Source organism: Delphinus delphis, chromosome 8, assembly GCF_949987515.2.
Source record: "Delphinus delphis chromosome 8, mDelDel1.2, whole genome shotgun sequence".
Taxonomy (NCBI): Eukaryota; Metazoa; Chordata; class Mammalia; order Artiodactyla; family Delphinidae; genus Delphinus; species Delphinus delphis.
Genome location: NC_082690.1, coordinates 13,787,655 through 13,807,512, shown reverse-complemented (window position 1 = coordinate 13,807,512; position 19,858 = coordinate 13,787,655). Strand labels below are relative to the sequence as shown.

The window sequence follows — 19,858 nt, the reverse complement described above, 5'->3', positions numbered from 1 at the left end:
AGGCCTTCCCTCCCCACGCCACACATCTCTCCCCTTCCCTTGGGCTCTGCTTTTCAGAGCTTATCACTACCTGATAGTATAGTTTCTATTCATTTGTTTACTTTCTGCCTTTTCGACTAGAATGTAAGTTCCATGAGGGCAGGGTTTGTCTTCCTTACAGGGCTGTCCACAGGGCCTGGCACATGGATATTTTATTGAATGAATGATAAATACGGCTGGATAGAAAGCAGTCCCTGACTGACGTGTAGTTGAAGAGTGTCGAGGGTCCCTGAACACCCAGCATTTTCTATAGGGGGAACATATCCAGGATAGTCTCGGGGTACATCTATTGTAGATCCGTGAATGCCTGTTAGTTATTTTTAGAATGCCCTTTCATTTTCAAAGTGTCCTGGCTTGCGCAATAAATCATATGTCACCCCAGTAATCTACTGCAGCCTTGCTAAAATATGCAGCAAATTTACCTATGCACACTCGGCCCTGGGGAGGCAGCTGGGGAGTGAAATGAATGATGTTACTGCTTCCCTCTCTGCTCAGCGTGAGTGATTATCCGGGATGAGACAGTAAGGGAATGACTTTGTGTTTCTAAGGGTCTCCCTGTGCCTCTTGATCCTTTGAGGAGAGGGCTCAGGAATGTGAACCTACAGGGACAAGCCCTTTGTCGTTTGGAGGAAATGCTGCCCCTTCCTTTGCAGGAACAGTGGGAGGCCACACCATTCTTGGCTGTCCACTCCCCAAAGGTCAAAGGTGGAGGAGGCTGACTCTGTTTGTTCAGAGAAAAAAAGAAATGGGGGAGGTACAGAGAAAAGTATCAGAAAACTTTCGTGGATTTGAAAGAACGCACTAGATGTTGAAGATGCCCAGGGCCAGTATAGGAAAGGAAACGGGGAGCGGGACATTGCAGGCAAGAAGCACCTTGAGGGAGGATACAGAGGCAGAAATCGGTGCAGCGGGCAGGGCTGCGAGTGGGGACCGCAGGTGGTGTGGGTGTGAGAAGAAGGATTCCCGTGGGGAGATCTGGGCTGCCTAGACGGTTCGAAACCGGGAAGGTGTGGATGGCAGGATGTGCCTCCACTGCCCCCTCCCCAGAAAAAGACTCATGGATTGAAAGCAGTCTGAATCTGACTGGGCCCGAAAAGTCAAAGTAAAGCGAGATTGTTGGTAAGATAATATATATCCGTGTTTTTCTGTGGGAACAATGAACTTCAGAGTGGCGGGAAGGAGCGCCATCTTACCAAGGAGTTGGAGGGAAACAGTAGTAGCTTTTGATCTGGAGTAATTTAAAATTTAGGGTTGGCCGAAAAGTTCGTTTGGATTGTTCCATAACATCTTACGGAAAAACCTGAACGAACCCAATAGAAACAGAGAGGTGGACCTGGGACCCAGAGTGAAACAGGAGAAATGTCCAGGTTTCTGTTGCCCTAGAAGCCCCTGGTCACCCTCCAGCTGCCCCTCCCCACAGTGGGTCGGGTGCCTTCTGTGATTTTGGACGGAGCCCTCAACACACTACGTTACAACTCTTGGTTTCCTCTGCCCGGGTGATGGCACCTTAGATGTGGACCCGTCTCACCCGCTTCTGTGTCCCTGGCCTCCCTACAGAGCCTGGCACATAGTAGGGGCTCTGTGGGATGTGTGATTAGAGCCACTGACCGGTAGCTGTCAAAAGCCACCAATTACTGTCCTCTTGGGCCACGCTAAGGTGGCAAATGAAACTGTGCTATGATGCTTTCGCGAGTAACCTTCACGCTCACAGCTCTCTACTCCTTTGGGTTGTTCCTGCCTCTGAACAGCTGACTGAACATATGCGGGGATGCAGGGATGCTGTAGATGCGGGAGGCCGGCGCGAAACAGGGGGTGGGCAAGAGCAAGGGCTCAGAGGGGTGCAGGGAACCCACCGGCCCCCCGCTGCCAGCTCTGTCTGCTCCGGGCCTCCCGCCTCTTTTCCTTACCACTAGTTGCGGATCTCCTGGCTTTCCTTTCTTTTATAAACCTGACCCTATTTGATCTCTTTGAGCCTGTTTCCCCTCGAGACTCACTACTGAGTTGATCCCAACTGTCCAGTTTCCCCTTTCATCCTTGACTCCTAAGCCCAGCCACAGGCCCTTCCCCTTTGTGCCCTTATTTCTTTGTGTTTATTTTCACCGCTAATCTATAGAGAAACAGTTGGAGGGCAGCAGATTGACAAGGATGGGGAAGACGACACAGGAGCTGGGACCTTACAGTTTTCACTCAGGGACCTCAATTTAGATTGTCTCTCTCTCCCATTAGATATTTCACCCGAAGTCCAATGGGCTCCCCCGCGCCCCACTCTAAGAATGGGTCTCACATATTTCCCTCCTGCCCGCCTATTTGTTCTGCTGACAGCCACTAGGCTGGTTCTCTCCCCTGAGGCAGTGTAGACAGGGTTCAAGGTCACAGGCACTGGGTCAAATGGACTCCACTCCATAAATGGCCTTGTTATATCCACTGTGAAGCATCTTTAAGCCTCCGTTTCCTCCTCTGGAGAATAGAACTAGAAATAATAATGCCACCTCCCTGGGCTATTGTGAAGACTGAACTAGATAAACCATGTTAAACGCTCAGCAAAGCGCTGGTGCAAAGGAAATGAGAACCGATTTTATTGTAAAATCTAGGCCTAAAGAAGAAATTGAGGTCTGAATAGTACCCACAGCCACGAGTGTGCCCGTCCACTCCAGGTTCCTCAAGGCTACATAGCTTTTCTAAGATGAACACTCAGGGCATTGGTTTGTCCGTTGATAGTTGTCCCCCATGGACTATGAAAATCTCAAGTGCAGGGTCTGTGTCTTATTTATTTTTCTATCCCAGTGACCAGCATATTATCTGACATTTCATCCGTATTTGATGAAAGGATGAACAAGTAATGAATGAATGGGCAATCATCTCAAGAACATCCAGACTGGTCCTACTTTTTAAGTCTTTTTCCCCCCCAAACAGGAGCCCTGACACCCCATGTAGACCACTGTGTATCAGGCACTGTGCTGGGCTCTGAGAGTATGAAAAACAATGAGACATGGCCCTGCCCTCAAGAGGTTTAAAGAGAGGCACAGATTATCACTATAATGGTTGCACTGTAGGAATGCTTTCATAGAGCTGGACAGAAAGTGTTATGAAGCCCAGAGAACAAAGTGATTAATTCTGCACAATAGTCGGGGAAGGTTTACAGAGACTTTGGGCCATGATGCATTCATTAGGAGTCACAGCTTTAGGAAGGTTGTGGAACAGAGTTGTCACACTCAGAAATTGGTTTGGATAAGTAGGATGAGGTTGGAGTTAAGAGGGCATTGAAAACAAGGTCAAGGCATGTGGACAGCAAACCAGTATGTCCCAAACTTTCCCAGGGAAAGAATTAATAGCAGAGGACCCTGAGTATGCATGTTTGGGGATCTGGGGAGAGAGTCTAAAGCAGCCCAGCATGTTTGGAATTTCCTCTTCGGTTTTGTCCTAAAAACACATGTGAATTTTGCATCTGACAGTGTAATAGGGGCATGTTTATGTAATAGAAAAATGCTTTTCACTCCTAGACTCTAAGTAAAATCAGTGTCCCAGGAAGATGCCCTGTACACACCCCAGAGCTTTGCATATGCCTTGGCACACTAACAGCACAGTGGACCGAGTTGGAGACATTGGTGGAAGACCTCAAAGGTTCTGGAGTGAGATGTGGCCTCAGGAAAGCAGGTGCTGTGGATGGAATTCTGAGCTGTCGGTGGCATTCATGGTCCCAGGGCACAGTCATTGCCTCGGGAAGAACGGAGTCCAGTTATTGGCTTTAAGTTCCAAAAGAAGTTGTTCCAACTCAGCAGAGACTATGTTCTTAGAAGTCACGGTTTTTGATTTGCTAAAAAAGTATCACTATTTTGGAATACAGAAGGCCAGTACCTGAAGGAAGCTTTGCATAAAGCTAACACTAGAAGTTCAAAGAGCCAGGCCACCCAGTCTGCGAACCAGATAAAAAGATGCAGACCAGGAAAGGATATGTTAGAATGTGGCAGGTCCCTGAGAAGGAGCCTTGTGCCCTGCTGGGAGGGAGAGAGTGCCAGAGAGAACTCCTAGATTCGTTGGGGATACCAAGAGGTAAAGAGATTTTTGCTTACTTCTGGAGTTTGGCATGCCCCATAAATACGTGTCACGCCACGGTGGAGTGGGTGCGTGAGAGATGGCACATGGGGACCCAGGGCAGAGAGGTCCCAGGGACAGATCTGCATTTTCTGGGGCCCCAGACAAGGATATTGGAATTCTAAGAGGAATCTGGCACTAGGATGGGACATCTAACCCCACCCCCATGACACATAATCTCCTTCCCAGCCCCAGACCTGAAATACATCCGGGAGTGAAGGGGGAACAGAGAAAACACCGTATTTAACTGAATGTAAATCTGAAATTTAAAGTTTGTTTTTTTTTTTTTTTGCGGTACGCGGGCCTCTCACTGTTGTGGCCTCTCCCGTTGCAGAGCACAGGCTCCGGACGCGCAGGCTCAGCGGCCATGGCTCACGGGCCCAGCCGCTCCGCGGCATGTGGGATCTTCCCGGACCGGGGCACGAACCCATGTCCCCTGCATCGGCAGGCGGACTCTCAACCACTGCGCCACCAGGGAAGCCCCTGAAATTTAAACATAAAGAAATCGCTACATTTTTGGCAATCAGGTGGAAACGGGAGTTTGAGGTAGATGTTAGGTACCTTTATAGGAAAATTAAGCCGTTGTTTTTGCAGAGTGGTTGGCTTGGGATATTCTTCCCCGTTCTACAGAATTTTAGGAAGACTGGTCTGACGGCAGAGCTCAGGATGGATGGAGAGGAGACACAGGGAAAGCAGGCTCCCAGCGAAGATGGAAAGGACTGATCAGGAGGCTTCGTTCCACTCTGCACTGGGGGACCGAATGTTCCCTGGCACGGAGAAGGGAACTGAGCAGATGAAGAGGGAAGATAAACAGTGGAAGACATCCTGCCCAGGTCCCACGTGCTTCGGAAAATGCTAGGGTTCTACCAACCAGCCGATGTTAACTTGCCTTCATGCGGTCGTCCTTGGGAACGAGAGGGGGAGCTGTATTAATAAGTGGTGATGTCCAAGAGGGGTCTGTCTGGGAGATACTGTGCAAATCACCGTAAGAACCAGGGCTTCGGCTCCCAGCCCAGCCGCAGCAGCTAGTGCCAGTTTAATGCAGTGGCCCCATTTCTGCCATGGCTGAGACCCAAACAGACATTACTCAGAGAGACTAAAAGGCTTCCTGGCTGAATGAAAGTCCACGTGACCTCCCCCAAGCCAGGCCAGAAGCACTAGCCTGGAAGGAACAGAGCCACTGCTTGGTCTCCCTGTGACAAATTAGCCATCGAACTTCCGGAATAAAACTCACTGCTCGAGAGACACCCCCTGTCCTGTGGCAGAAGAACAGGGACCAGTCTGGCCTGAAAGATCTCTTCCTTTAAGTCTTTCATGGTGGCCAGGAATGGAGCCGCTGGACCATGTTTTTTCTTGTGTCTCAAATTGAACAAAGGGCAGTCCTTTTCATTTGCTTTCCAAAGCAGCTTCCAGGGGATCTTTCTTTTCGTGGTTGGGATCAGTTGGCTTCCACGTGTGCCTAAAGAAAGGAGGAGGAGATGGAGAAGACAGAGAGGGATGGAGGTGAAGGGAACTGTGAGGGCGGTCCTGTTCTCAAGAGATCTCTGAAACTGAGAGTGACATCAATTGCAATGTACCAGACAATGTGCAGTGCCTCATGTAATCCTTTTCTACTTCATTATCCTATTAAAATGTGAGAAATTTCAAAGGAAAGGATCTGCCGCTACTCCACTTCTAACCCAGTATTACAGCTCCGGTATCACTGCCAAATTCCAGAGAAGAATCCTAACATTGGGATGATGCCACCATCTGAGTCTCTTTGTCAGGTCTTACTTGGCTCTGGTGAGAACCTCAACATTACCCCTTGGCTTCATCTCCCCGTTTCTTTCCCTGCCTATAGCTCAGTGACCAGCTACCTGCATACACAGTTGAAAAACGCAATGGCAGATCATGTGGAAGACTGGAGAATTACAAAAAGAAGCAGGCTTCATTCCAAGCTGTTTCATTTTCTTCTGCCTTGTCTTTTCAAAAACACTTATTTTATTTATTTTCTCACTCAACTCCTATAAAAAGAAATATCGCTAGCCACTCACAGAGGCCAGCATCCCAATTCAAGGGGATTGGATTACCGAAGGCTTTGCAGAACAATTACCAGACAAAAAGGTAGTCGGTGAATTCCAAGGAAATTAAATACTTTTATCTTGAAAAACACAAGCTCACAATCAGGCTTCAAAGGAACATAAATACACCACCAGGCTGTGAAAATCAGGGTCCCCTTTCAAGGATGGAAAAGAGGCCGGTGGCATTGACTCACAAAATCCTTAGAGAGCAGGAAGTTTGCTGTCTGGCACGGCGGGAATGAAAGTGTAAGACATCTTAGCAAGAGCGGGGGCGAGTGATGAGGGGGGTTGGGGGAATCGCGGGGACGTTTTCCTTTCTCTTTCTTCCCTGGGGGCTCAGCTCTATTATCCTGGTTCTCTGGTTTCTCTGGAGAGGGCCAAGACTGGAAACCTGAATATGGGAGTTTAGATAGTGTCTCGAAGTGATGCTTGCCGAGGAAGCCTCTTCCTAATCAAATCAGATTGACTCTGCTAAGAGACGGGGAAACTCCGGGGGAGGGGGTGCCAGAAAGCGCGATCGGGAACAGAGGTGAACCATGGCCCAGTGTGTCTGCGTCAAAGGAGGTCAGCAGTTACAAAGACCACAGCCCCACTGTGTCTGGAAAGTGAGCCAAGATTAAGTCAATGGATCATCGATTCAGACATTTGCTGTAATGTTCCCAAGGAGAGAAGGGGATTTTATAAGTGGAACTAATAGCCCGTACATAGGTCTCACTTCCCCAGTCACTGGGGGTGAGGGTGGCGTGGTCCTAGGAATGAACTCAGTCACAGGGAGCCAGGTGGAGGTCTGTTATCACGCCCCTTGCAGCATGAGGGACCATGGGGGCCCCGAGTTCTGGGGAGAAGTGATATGGGGGTAGGGATACGGGCTCAGGCTCTGGCTTCCATCTGGACCTGGTACTTCCCCTCGCCAGCCTGGGCAAGTTCGCTGACTCCAGTACCTTGGTTTCCTGGTCAGGAACATGGAGGTAAGGGTAGTGCCAATTTCACAGGGCAACTGTTAGGATTGAATTAAAATGTTTAGCCTGGTAACCTGGCTCATAGTAAACATTCATAAAGGTCAGCTTTATTTTTATAAATATTAGCTGGGCAGAGTCAGATTTATCTAGATTTCACATCGGAGCTCTGAAGACTTTGGGCAAATTCTTGAAGTTCTCTGAATTTCCATTTCTTTAATTGTAAAATGCCAACCGTGGACTTTCTTTATAGTATTTTTAATAATTGAATGAGGTAGAGAATTTTTTTTTAAATGAGGTGCTTGAGCTCATCTTTTGATAAATTGTAAAGTACCTCTCCCATAACTTGTGTTTTGATAAATTGCAATGTTTATCAGATGCCTCTACCATCCCTCTTCTATTCTGCGTTCCTTCCTCTACCCTTCTGCCGTCACCGTCTCCAGAATCTGCTAGGTCTAGTCAACAGATGTCACGGTCAATGCAAGAAGAAATGGCAAACTTAGTATTTCACAGTCCTCAGCAGTGCGAACATGACGATTCGCTTTATATTTTCTGGGAAGGTCATACGGGTCAGCTCACGTATGGGCACGTGAAGTTGCTGTTTACAACAGATAAGTCCATGGAGATGGGCCCACTTAATGTATTTGCATGGATGTAGGTGAATGTAGCTCTGCATTAGGAAGTGCTGGAAAGTCAAAATGGTCAAAGAATCCATGTTTTTGTCAAATATGTTCAATGTGGAAGATTGCCCCAAGCTTCAGCACCTAGCATAGTGCTCAGCTCACGGGAGCTTTCTTGAGAAAGATGTGTTGACCAAAGTCAAAGACTAAATACACTGTCCCTTGACGGGATTGTGGTATAATGGTCTCTCCTCCCTCTGCACCTGCTCTGTGGCTCCTGTGACTCTGCCTCTTTGCTTCCCAGGCTCCCATTCAGAATGAGCTTTCCTGCATCGCAGTTACAAATTTCCACAGTGCCATCTGGAGATATGAATGGGTTTTAAGGGCTGGGACATAAGCGCACCTGAATCCAAGAAGCGATTATTTGCCAGTCAGAACGGAAGACAGAGCAGGTGGGTGGGTGGGTGGAGATTCAAATCTACTCAGATTCTCCCTTCCAGGTGGCCATTCTAGTTCTAGAGACGATGTTCTTCATTTGCATTTGTCAACTATCATTTGTATTTGTGGGCAATCTGTGAGTGACACACCACAGTTGGTCTTCAATCAACCAGGAGTTTGTGGGGAGAGTTTGATTCCATTTCGGTTAATACAGTCTTATGGCCAAGGCCTAGCTGAGGCTCAGAGACTCAAGTGTCAGGAGAAAATCTCAGTTTCAACGCCATCTGTCTGGATGGCTTCTGTGAGGTCCCGTCTGAAGAAGGGAAGGGGGAGTGATGAGATGACTCCCCTGCAGGTGTGGAGGGCCTTGGGGTCAGCCTGGAGGGAGTCCACATGACAGGCTCCTCTGAGTGAGGGCTCTGAGCTGGGGAAGGCATTTGACTTCTAGGAGAATGACTAACGACAGCGTTAACGGAACTGCTGCTGCCTCCTAACTCCGCTTCCCGCTCCCCGCTCCATCTGTTTCTCAACTCCGACTCTGCCAGCAATCTATTCTTGCTTCCACTTTCCAATAAGTTCCTAAAGGCACCAATGGTATACAAGCCCCGCTCCTAAGAGGAGGGGGCCACTCAGCCAGGAGTCAGCACGCTGGAGCCAACACCCGTGATTAACATGCTGGCCCTGAAACGCGAGAAGCTGGGAAAGAGAGGCTGTGGGGTGTTTCAGTGACTCATGGTTTCTACCAGCATCCTGTTCAAACCTGAGCTCCTCAAAGAAGCTTTCCCTGATCTGATCAAGATTATCCCAGCACAGATCACCTGTCCATTTATAACCCTATCCCATCCCCCCACACCTGCCCGCGACCGCGTGTGGTCAAGTCCATGCTGTGGATCGTCCACACCATGTTCAGTCCCACTCTGGCCAGCCACAGAGTGCAGTCTAGGCCACCAGGCTGGGAGCACTGAACGAGGGCTGGCCCACTTTATGATTATTTTAAACAACATTTAATTAGGAATGAATACATATCACAGTATGTATCCAAAGCTTTTGAGAATTCATGGTTCTGCACCTGGGATGTCCTTATCCTCTTTCTGTCAGCTCATTTTTTCAACAAACATTTATTGGGCTCTTACGATGTGCCAGGGGTTATAGAGTTGAACGAGACATGGCTCTTCCTCTCAAGGGAATCACAGTCTAGTGGGAAATCCAGATATATAACATGAAACTAATTATTATTTTATGCAATATTAGAGCGGCATATGTTGTATCAGAAAGCATCTCTGATCAGAAAGATCACTCAGGCAACTAGGTGGACGGTAAAGTTGAGGAGGACACAGCTACGAGCAGGGAAATCACTTTGGAGATGCCGCCAAAGTCCAAGCAAGAGATGGTGGGGCCTTGAGCTAGGGAAGTGGTAGCAGAGAGAGAGAGAGAGAGAAGGTAAGAAATTGAAAAGTATTTAGGAGGCAAAATCAGCAGGACAGTGCATGGAGGAGAGATAAGAGGCCAAATGCAGGGAAATGGGAGAATATGCCTCAGAGCAGGCAAAGGCGATTGAGAAGATTGGTGGACAGCAGAGAGCAATGGCTTCATAGAAAGCCAAGAAGGGGGAGTTCCCTGGTGGTTCAGTGGTTAGGATTCGGCGCTTTCACAGCTGTGGCCTGGATTCAATCCCTGGTGGGGGAACTGAGATCGCACAAGCCTCGCAGCATGGACAAAAAAAAAAAAAAAAAAAAAAATGCCAAGAAGGGGGTGTGGTTGACAATGTCAGGTGTTACCAGAGGTCACTTAAGATTGGGACTGGAAATTTTCCGATAGGTTAGAAACAAAATGTTCGTTGGTAACCTCAGTGAGCTTGGTTTTAGTGGTACAAGACAAAATTTCATGGGATGACAAGTGAATATCGAGAGAATAAAAGTGAATTCAGACGCAATCATTTTCTCCTTTAGATACCATAGACAGACCACCTAGCGCCTAAAAGATTTTCAAGTGTTCAAAATTATGTTTGAGATCTGAAAAAAATTATTAGCTTCAAAATGCAAAAAGAAAACTGCTAAATCAAATTAAGACGTGTAATTAACTATCTCCAAAATGTAACATTGTTTCGACTTCATTAATTTTTAAATTATAATTCATAAAAACTTCATTACATTTAGAAACTTTTTTTTTTTTTTTTTTTTTTTTTTGCGGTACGCGGGCCTCTCACTGTTGTGGTCTCTCCCGTTGCGGAGCACAGGCTCCAGACGCTCAGGCTCAGCGGCCATGGCTCGCGGGCCCAGCTGCTCCGCGGCATGTGGGATCCTCCCGGACCGGGGCACGAACCCGTGTCCCCTGCATCGGCAGGCGGACTCTCAACCACTGCGCCACCAGGGAGGCCCTAGAAACAATTTTTTTTTGGTTTGATTTTTCTCCTTTTGCAAACATTCTCTTGTATGAACGACTGCTGAGAAATCACAGCCAATTATACATTAACTGTTGCTTGCCGCTCCGTCACATCAGAAGCAAAATTTTTAAAATGCATTTAACATAAGATGTGGGTGCATTTTCTCCTACTTGCTTTCATGTGGGATGGGTCTCCAAATGTAAGCCTTTTAAGGACTGTCTTAACATAGTTCTGATATAGACAGTTTCAAAAATCTTGCCTAGGGAAGGAAGGAAAGAGAAGGGTATTCACTAGACAGAGCTGGAGGGAGAAGGATTTTGTATTTTTCTTTAAGAAGGGAAAGACGTGAGTGTGTGTGTGCACTGAGGGGAAGAGTCAGTAGGGGGAGAAAGGTTGGGGAGGGCTGGGATGGTGACTGAGGGCGACAGGGAAACACTAGAGTCCAGATGGCCGAATTGGACTCGAGGAGGGGAGAACAGCTCTGCAGAAACACGAGGGGAGGTTGAAGCCCTTCAAGGGGATCCTAGTCTTTTTCTACACCAGGCAGAGTTATCCCAAGGTGACAGGAAAGTCTTGTGGTACCTCACCAGTCACTTGGAGCTCTGTTTACCTGAACAGGTGGGCATCTTTGGTATCACAGTCATCACTTCCCCTTCACTGGGGAGCCCTTTCTCTACATGGGCTGGCTGGAGAAACTAGTTTGTCCATGATGCTCAGATGCACGTCCCAATACCCGGTTCTCACCACCCCTAAATCTGTGGCTGGACACCCCAGCTATGTCCTTGCTGCATTCCCCCTTAAGTGGCCCTTTTGTCCCCGGATGTTCCTATGGTTAAAAGCCTTCTGCCCAAATGGTCCCAGGTTAGGGGGGCAGGTGAACAAATGAAGCCCAAGCACCTTCCTCTTGGAGGGTAGAAATCTACTCCAAACGCTGTGTGCCTTCCCTTAGAACTGAGTTTTTAAGTCATCTCCTCTTTCTGATTATTCACAATAGAGGATGTTTACTCACACAGGTACCCAAGAGTTGGCTGTGTGGACCAGCAGACCAGAGTATACCATCCACTGGGTACATTCATGATGTAAGCCCTTGGAGCCATTGTAGCAGATTATTGGTGTAGGCAGGCACTGTGCCGAGCTGTGTTATTTTCAAAACCAAACAAAACAAAAAACCAACAGACAGCCATGTGAGTCTTTGTGAGAGAAAACCCAAGGAATCGTAAAATGGCTAGGTAGGGCCATTTTTCCAGCTTTCCAAAGTGTAGGAAGCAGTGTCAGATTTCTGCTTCTGATCCATGGCTCATCTCAGTGTTGTATGAAGCTGGCTTTCCCTGACACCGACATAGCTCTGTGTCCCATGAAGGCACTGCTGGTTGAACAAACACTCAAGTGTGCAGGCATTCCAACAGCACAGGACATAAGCTTCCCTCTTGGCATTTTTCAGGATAAAAGATGCTCTTTGATTTATGACTGTGGCGCCTCTTGAATCAGGGTTTCATGTGTTTCTGACACTCCCCTAACGTTTGGGTTTCTCTAGTACCAAAAAAAGCATCCAATTACATAGCTAACTCAGTGTTGGACACAACCGTATAATTCCAGAAATATGTATTGAGTATATATGATATGCCGGGTATCATGCTTGGCAATGAGGTTACAATCAGAAACTGCCTACCTTCAAGGAACTTAGCCATACACAGTGCTTCCCAAAATACCAATCTGCAAACAAATTTTAGGCCTGGCTGGAAAAGAATCCCTTGTGAAATGCATTTTAAAATACAGATTCCTGGGCCGCATCTCCAGAGATAGAGATTCAATATGTCTGGGGTGAGGGTTAGGAATCCATACCTTTACTGAGCTTCCCAGGTGGTTCTGATGGCAGCCAGGTTCGGGAACCATCTGGGATAAAACGTTTTGCTTTCCAAGTAAGTCTGTTAGTAACACGTTGACACAATTAAGTCAATGTAATTTTTTCTATCCATAGTTTGGTTACGACAGTTGCTTTATATGAAGCAAACACAATACTAGGAAGATTGATGAAATTTTTATGAAAGTGCTAGGATTTACTGGTATTTTGCTATCATGTCTCTATATGCTAAATCAAAATTTTCCTTAGCCCTTTTCTAAAACTGACTGACCCTCCCACCCCAGAAAGCTTCTCGCCAATCTCCTCCACTTGCATCTAGAGCCCTTTCCCCTCTGCTACTCCAGCTACACTGCATTTTTGGTTCCGAAGAATAATTATATCTCAAGGAACATGTGTGTAAAATGTCTACAGGACTCAGGTTCTGGTCATTCAGCATTTTTGGTAGAATGATTATGTCTCCCAGCTCTTTTACACTATTTTTTGTTCGTTCTCACTTTCTTACAGGACTGGGAATGGAGAATATTGGTGGAATCTTTGTGGTTCTTATTTGTGGCTTAATCGTGGCCATTTTTATGGCTATGTTGGAGTTTTTATGGACTCTCCGACACTCAGAAGCGACCGAGGTAAACCTTCTAAGGGGTATGACCTATAGTATTGGCAAGCAGGGCCAAGTTCACAGGCTCACACAGGGACAAAGGTCATTTCAGACAGAACTTGTGAAATCCCACAGGAGGGTGGGGCACCCATGGAACAGCAGCACAGCGGAAAGAATCCCAGTTCCGAGGACAGGAGCTCAGGGTTCAGGCTTCATCACTTACTAATTATGCAGCCACAGAAAGGGCACATAACCTCTCTGGGCTTCAGATTCTTCTTTGAAACAGCCCAGCAAATAAATCTGTGAAAAATGTTTTATAAACAACGAAGACTTAACACAACTATGATTTAAGATGTAGTGTTATAAGGGCAAACAGGCGAAAGTACCAGGTTACTAATGGAAACGATGGCTTTGGTTCTTCCATCTTAAGTATGTTTTTGCCTTGCAGGTAAAGCTGTTTAGAGATATCCCAATTCACGAGAGCTCCTAATGACATCTTCCATCTCAGGGATTTTGAATAAGTTTAGTTCCCAAACCTGTGGCTTAGAAACTGGGTTAATATAAACTTCACACAGATGGAAGAGGCTGAGAGAAGGAAGACGACTTTACCCCATTCCATCTCCATTCCAGGGCACAAATCATTACACGCTACTTGCATTGTTTGGTTTTTGAAATACATTGGCCTCTATCTCAATCTCCCAATTCCTGATCGTCCTAAAATCTCCTTCCCTAATTGACAGCTCCTAACAGCAGATAACAGTACAGAAGAGTACAGCACCCCTATAAACCTAGGCGGTCCAGCCTCATATAGGGCTCCATTCAACACTGCTGACCAGTCTTTTCCTTTTCTGTGCTCAGCCTCTTTCCCACTTCCCAGTAGGACTTCCAAGCCATCACCCACACTCCTCACATCCCTTCGCTCCTCCATGACTAATTTTGCCTCCTGCCTCACCTGGAACTCAGGAGTGACCAGCCCCAAATTAAAACACCCACCTGAAAATTTACCCACAACTGGAGCCACCCCCAGGGCTTCTGCAGGTGTTCTGGTCATCCCTCCATCTCTGCCTTGTTGCCACCTTTCCTCAGCTCCTCTAGGATTATCCTTTTTCTCCCCTTTATTTATTTTTTTTGCCTGCTCTCTCCCCCAAGTCCAAAACTATGCTCATGTTTATCCGTATCTTCAAATAATAGCCATGATGCTGTAGCTCTTGCCCTACCCCTCTCCTCTTGCAAGCCCAGGTGATCCGACTGCCTCTCTCTCCATGTGCTCGCCTCCCATTCGGGCCTCACTCCACGGCAGCTGGCTTCTCCCCACCCCTTCCCCGAAAGGTCATGGCTGAGAGGTCTGACCCCTCCCAATGAACAAAACCAAAAGAGAACCCACTGGGCCTTATTGGACCTCAGTGTGGCCCTTGATGAAGTGGACCGCTCTTTCCAGAACTCTCTCCTCCCTTGCCTTGCCTGCTCCAAGCTCTCTTGGTTTCCCTCCTCCTTCCCTCTCCAGCGTTACTGGCTTTCTCCTTCTGTCCACCCCTTAAATGGCTGTGCTCTTACCTCTTCCTAAGACCTCGTTCAGGTGTTCCTGTCCCTGTGAAACCTTCCACAGTTCTCCTGCCTTCTTCCCTGGACCAGAAAGTTGCTCATTCCTCCTCCTTTCCACCACCCCTGTAACCAGCACATAGAGCACTTACAAACTGTGTGTCAATTATTTTCGTATCAGCCTGGCTACGAGACATTGCACTGCCTGAAAGTAAGGACTGAGTCCTTTGTGTCTGTATTTCCACTGCAAAGCACAGTGTTTGATACTTAGTTGACAGTCAATAAATATCAATATATGTCTTTATGTTCTTGTCACATATAATAGATTAGGCAGGTGGAGGTGTTTTTGTTGTAATTATTATTAGAAGCACAGAGAAGTCAAGTGACTTGACTACAGTTTCTGCTATTCACTAACAACCTTGGGTCTAGAATCCAGGTCTCAAGTCCTAACTCAGGCCGTGTTCCATTAGGGGATTCTACTTCTCTGTAGCTGCTTCAGGTAGAGGATCTGTGCACGCTGGGTTATTCTCCCAAGAGCTCGCCAGTGGTCTGGATGTACCTTGAAAAATTCAGTGAGGAGTTCACGCTCTCCCAACATCTAGAAAGAAGAGTAAAGGCTAAGTTAACTATTTGACTATGGTAGAACAACTATCCTGTTGATAGAACGGGAAGACTGGAAGAAGGAACGTGAAAGAACAGAAAGCTGCCTCTCCCATCGTAACGGGAGAAAGTGTCCTTTCCAGCACAGAGTAGAGAAGAAAGCAGAGCATGCATGTGCTCTGCAGTATGTAGGTTTAGGTTCAAATTCTGGGTCAGCTGTTTGTTAGTCGAGTGATTTCTGGCAAGGTATCTAACTTCTCTGAGCCTCTATTTCCACATCTGTGAAATGGGTATAACAGTAGTAGTCGTGGTACAGGTTCAAGATTCTTCATCCACAATTCTGAAACCTCAAAAGCTCAAAAAGTTCCAAGCTTTTTGTAAGTTTGATGCCAATGCTTTTGGTGACAAACCTTAACTTGGACTCGTATGAGGCTATTGTTTATGGTCTTTAACTCACCTGGTGTGAACGTATATTCATTTTGCTACAGAAATATTAATGTGTTTGAATACAGGGTCTTCCCCAGAGCCCACTGGAAGTGATACATATTTTATGTGCATTGTATTACCTTGTCAAAATTCAAAATATTTTGAAACACAGCTGGACCCAAGAGTTTCTTATCAGGAGATGGCAGAGCTGCAGGAGTAGATTGCCTTGTTTTTGTTATTATAGTTATTGTTAGAACGCAGCCTTTCCAGCCATAACCAGCTGATTAAAAGAAATGAGACTCTTTGGCCTGAGAACAGAATGTTCATGGAGACATGGTTGTTTTTTCACAGGCTTGAAAGACTGACATGCGGTAAAGGGATTATTTATTTAGTCGGCTTCAAGGTCCAAATTTAACTGGGATGGATGGATGAAAAGTTCAGGGAGAGGAATTAAGTCAGTAGAAGGAAGCAGCGTTTAAGGGTAATCTGCAAAAATGGTAGCGGCACCTTCCCAACATGGTGGGATCAGTGTCTTTGAAGCCGTTCAAAGACAAGACGACCAGCTGGCGGGATGGTATGGAGGATGTTTGAATATTAAATAGCGGGTGGAAGTGAGGAGGTGGATTGAAAGACCTTCAAACATATAAGATGATATAATTGTGAAACACTGCACCCTAATCGCGCGCCCGAATGAGCCCGCAGGGGACCCTCGGGGGCTGGTCCTGAGAGGTCGGGCTGTGACCTCCTCGTGTCCTCCAGGTGTCCGTCTGCCAGGAGATGGTGAGCGAGCTGCGCAGCATCATCCTGTGTCAGGACAGTGTCCACCCGCGCCGGCGGCGCGCCGGGCTACCGCCGCCGCAGCCCCCCATACCCGAGGAGCAGCGCCGGCCCCGGGGCACCGTGACCCTCAGCAACGGCAAGCTGTGCGGGGCCGGGGAGCCTGACCAGCTGGCGCAGAGACTGGCCCAGGAGGCCGCCCTGGTGGCCCGCGGCTGCACGCACATACGCGTGTGCCCCGAGTGCCGCCGCTTCCAGGGCCTGCGGGCGCGGCCGTCGCCGGCGCGCAGCGAGGAGAGCCTGGAGTGGGAGAAGACCACCAACAGCAGCGAGCCCGAGTAGCCCCGCCGCCGAGGATGCTCGGCTCCCCGGCCCGCTGCGGAGGCGGGATGCGCTGAGCCCGCCATACTGCCGGCGGGGCACCCGGACTTGTACATCGTCCACCCTTCTCTCCAGATTTTGGATCCAGTAACTTTACAAAACGATCAAAGAGCCTGACGCCCCAGCCGGAGACGGCGCCCTGGTCCGGGGAGCTGAGACGTTGAGCCCGAGTGGCAGGGGACGCTCTCCCACCTGGCCACAAGCCCCCTCTTCCCGCAGTGGGCCTTTCCCTCCCAACAAAACTAAAGAGTCGGGGTGGGAGGGGTCCCTGCCCAGACCGTCTGATGGATTGGTGGCATCATCAGAGGAATTTCCCCCTAGGAAGGGGCCATTGTACCCTGGGTCTAGTTCTTACAGGAAAAAAAAAAAAAAAATTAAACTCAACAGGGAAGTTTTTCTTTTCTGGATTTGTATATTTTTGTTAATGTTCTTTTCTTTTGTTTTCTCTGTTTCTCTCCTTCCCTCCTTTTCTTCTTTGTTGTCTCAATTCTATTCCTTTGTTTCGTTTTCTTGGAGGGGGAGGCTGGGTTAGGGAATTGAAGTCACAATAATCCCTGTTACCATTTTCCTAAATTTTAGAATATGAAGCGGCCAGCGCATCAGACTACAGATGCTGAACTCTCCTTTCTGTGTGGTGACTGGGGCCACAGGTCATGCAGGAGGTGGTGAATTAGGTGGAGAATATCAAAGAAAGGTCCAGTAATTTTTTAAATGCCAAAACCCAATTAACTCATAGTTTACTGAGAGACCTTGAAATGCCTGGGATTTCAGAGGTTAATTTGTCCTTTCTTTCTCTCTCTTTTCGACTTTCCCTATGATTGGGTTTGATTTGGTCTTTGGTGAATGTGATCTCTGAAGAAGAGAGATAGCGAGCGGAGGAGAGTAGAAGGCACAAAGTATCCCAGGCCCTTGTTTAAGGAGCAGAGAGGGTAAATACAAATTTTCCCAACAGTGGCCTTGGCTTCAGCAGGAACGTGCTGTCTTCAGGTGGGGAAGGATGGGGCTGCCCTGCTGGTCTGGTGCATACTTTGTCAACTGCACCTCTTTTTAATCAAACTCGGTAGCTGCCTATGAAGCCAGACCCCCCAAGGCTATCATGGATTGGGTGATTTCTTGCTACTAGATGTGAGACCTCGGTGCAAATGTGTGTGTGTGTGCGTGTGCGTGTGTGTGTGTGTGTGTGTTTATTATATGGGAAGATCTTAAGTAATCAAGAATTTGCCAGGTTCCTGGGAGAGAGGTAGGGTCTTGTAGTCAATACACAGGCCTGGGAACTAGGGACTCTTGAGTCCTCACCTAAGCATGGGCAGTAGCCCCCCTTGTATGACTTTACATGAAGCATCTCACTTCTCTTTCATCTACACAATCGGAGTTACTGATGCTTTCCAGGCTGTCAGATGCCTGCTAAGTACTTCTCTACTTGTGAGATGTTTGCAGTGTCCGGAGCACTCAGCGGGAGGGGTGAAGCTTCTCAGCAGCTGTTTGACCTTCGGTTGGCTTCGCCAGTTGGGAGTTTCACACAGAGAGTTTTCATTTTCTGATTGAAAACAAATTCTATGCAATTTCTGTTTGTCAACTTAGAAAATTCAGAGGAGAGAGAACTAAACAGCCACTAGGGCCATCTCCCCCGCTGTCACCACCTTGAATCAAATTGTCCTCACGTTGTTTCTGTTCTGAACGTACTAAAATAAAGACACCTTTGCAAGACAACGAGCTTAATTCCATGTTTTTGCCGTCGACATTAGGTCGACATCTTCTTTGTGCCAGGATTATTAGTTAGAACTGCCATCCTGGGGGTACCCCGATGGTTCCTATAAAGGATGCCAGTTTTGTCCTAGGCTGACCTCTTCTCTCTTATGAATTTGAATCTTTTTACTTTCCCCTCTTAAACCATCAAATTTCGGCAAGCTCTGCAGGACATGAGGCTTTTTTTAAACCTTGCTTAGAGCCTCCTGGAGAAACGTGGATTTGGTGGGAAGGGCACCTGAAGGCAGATGGACGGCAGACTGCAATGGTGCCGTGCTGCCCCGACCCACAGCTCCATTCCGTGCTTCTGACAATGTGGTCCCTACTGTCAGATCGCATGTGGGGCAGGAAGGGTTGTTTTTTTTAAAAAAAAAAAAAAAAAAAAAAAAACACACAAAAAAACTCGTTTTTATGAGCAGGATATCTTGATCAATAGCAAACTTTTATAAAATGGATTGGTGAAATAAATGTCCACATGAATCATTTATAAAGTCTGTTTCTTTCACGGAATAAAGATAAGACTGACAGCGCTAGGCATTTTCTATTAGCTGCTGGGACCATTGCTGCACCTCACTGAAGCTGGTGCGTGAATCTGCAACCAGCTAGGTCTCTTCCTTGGTTTGTCTCCACTTTTTATCTGTTGGTTGCCGGCTTTCTTTTCCATTCTGTATTTTCTATCTGATTCTGTATACTGTATAAAGCCGTTTTTTCTTGTCTGTTTATCTTTCTTCGACTGCAATATTTACAATAAAACAGAAACAAACCCTGAAATGTTAGTGATGGATGAAAGCTGTCTGGGTTTGGAAAGAATGGCTTGGTGTGTCTAAAATCCAGGTACTCTGAAAGCAAATAAAAGTAGAAATCCACATTTTGTCTTCCCCTCCACCTGCCCTTTTCTCGCTCCCTCTCCATTCCCTATCCTCTTCCGCTCTTTGTTCAGACCCCAGAAAAATCTAGGTGGCTTCTTTCAATTTGTAGTCCTGGAGGCAGAGCCAATCCCCCGCCCCTCCCCAAACGGATACACATGTTAATGAAGTTCAGGATTCATAGGGTTTTGTCTTCCTAAATGCACTTTCACAGAATAGTCATCTATTGATACCTAGGGTAACTCTAGTCAGATATCACCCCAGATTCCACTGGGAGCTTGAAGATTACATCAATTAAAATATAATACTTCGCTTTATTTCTTTTAATTGCCTTGCAGGGCCCCAATCGTCACCAGATCTCTACCTCAGAACCCAGGTGGGGTGTAAGTTGAGCATGTAGATGGCCGAAAATCTTTTGGCTTCCTCTAATCCAAAGCTTATATGAGAATATTCATCCTGGGAACTTGCCAACCGGCCCT

The 19,858-nt window shown here is 47.2% G+C and overlaps 1 protein-coding gene across 3 annotated transcripts in view; it reads left to right on the top strand.

Annotated features, from left to right (window-relative positions):
- GRIK4 (glutamate ionotropic receptor kainate type subunit 4) overlaps window positions 1–19,274 on the top strand; it is a 312,480-nt gene extending 293,206 nt beyond the window's left edge. For 2 of the 3 annotated variants that reach the window (XM_060017132.1, XM_060017131.1), the window contains 2 exons: window positions 12,954–13,072; window positions 16,369–19,274. In XM_060017132.1, the coding sequence (XP_059873115.1) occupies window positions 12,954–13,072; window positions 16,369–16,728 (479 nt within the window). In that variant the 3' untranslated portion in view covers window positions 16,729–19,274. Of the gene's footprint in view, window positions 1–12,953; window positions 13,073–13,492; window positions 13,577–16,368 lie in introns of those variants that run through there. The other variant, XM_060017134.1, reaches the window with a different exon arrangement.
- Window positions 19,275–19,858: the final 584 nt, after the last annotated feature.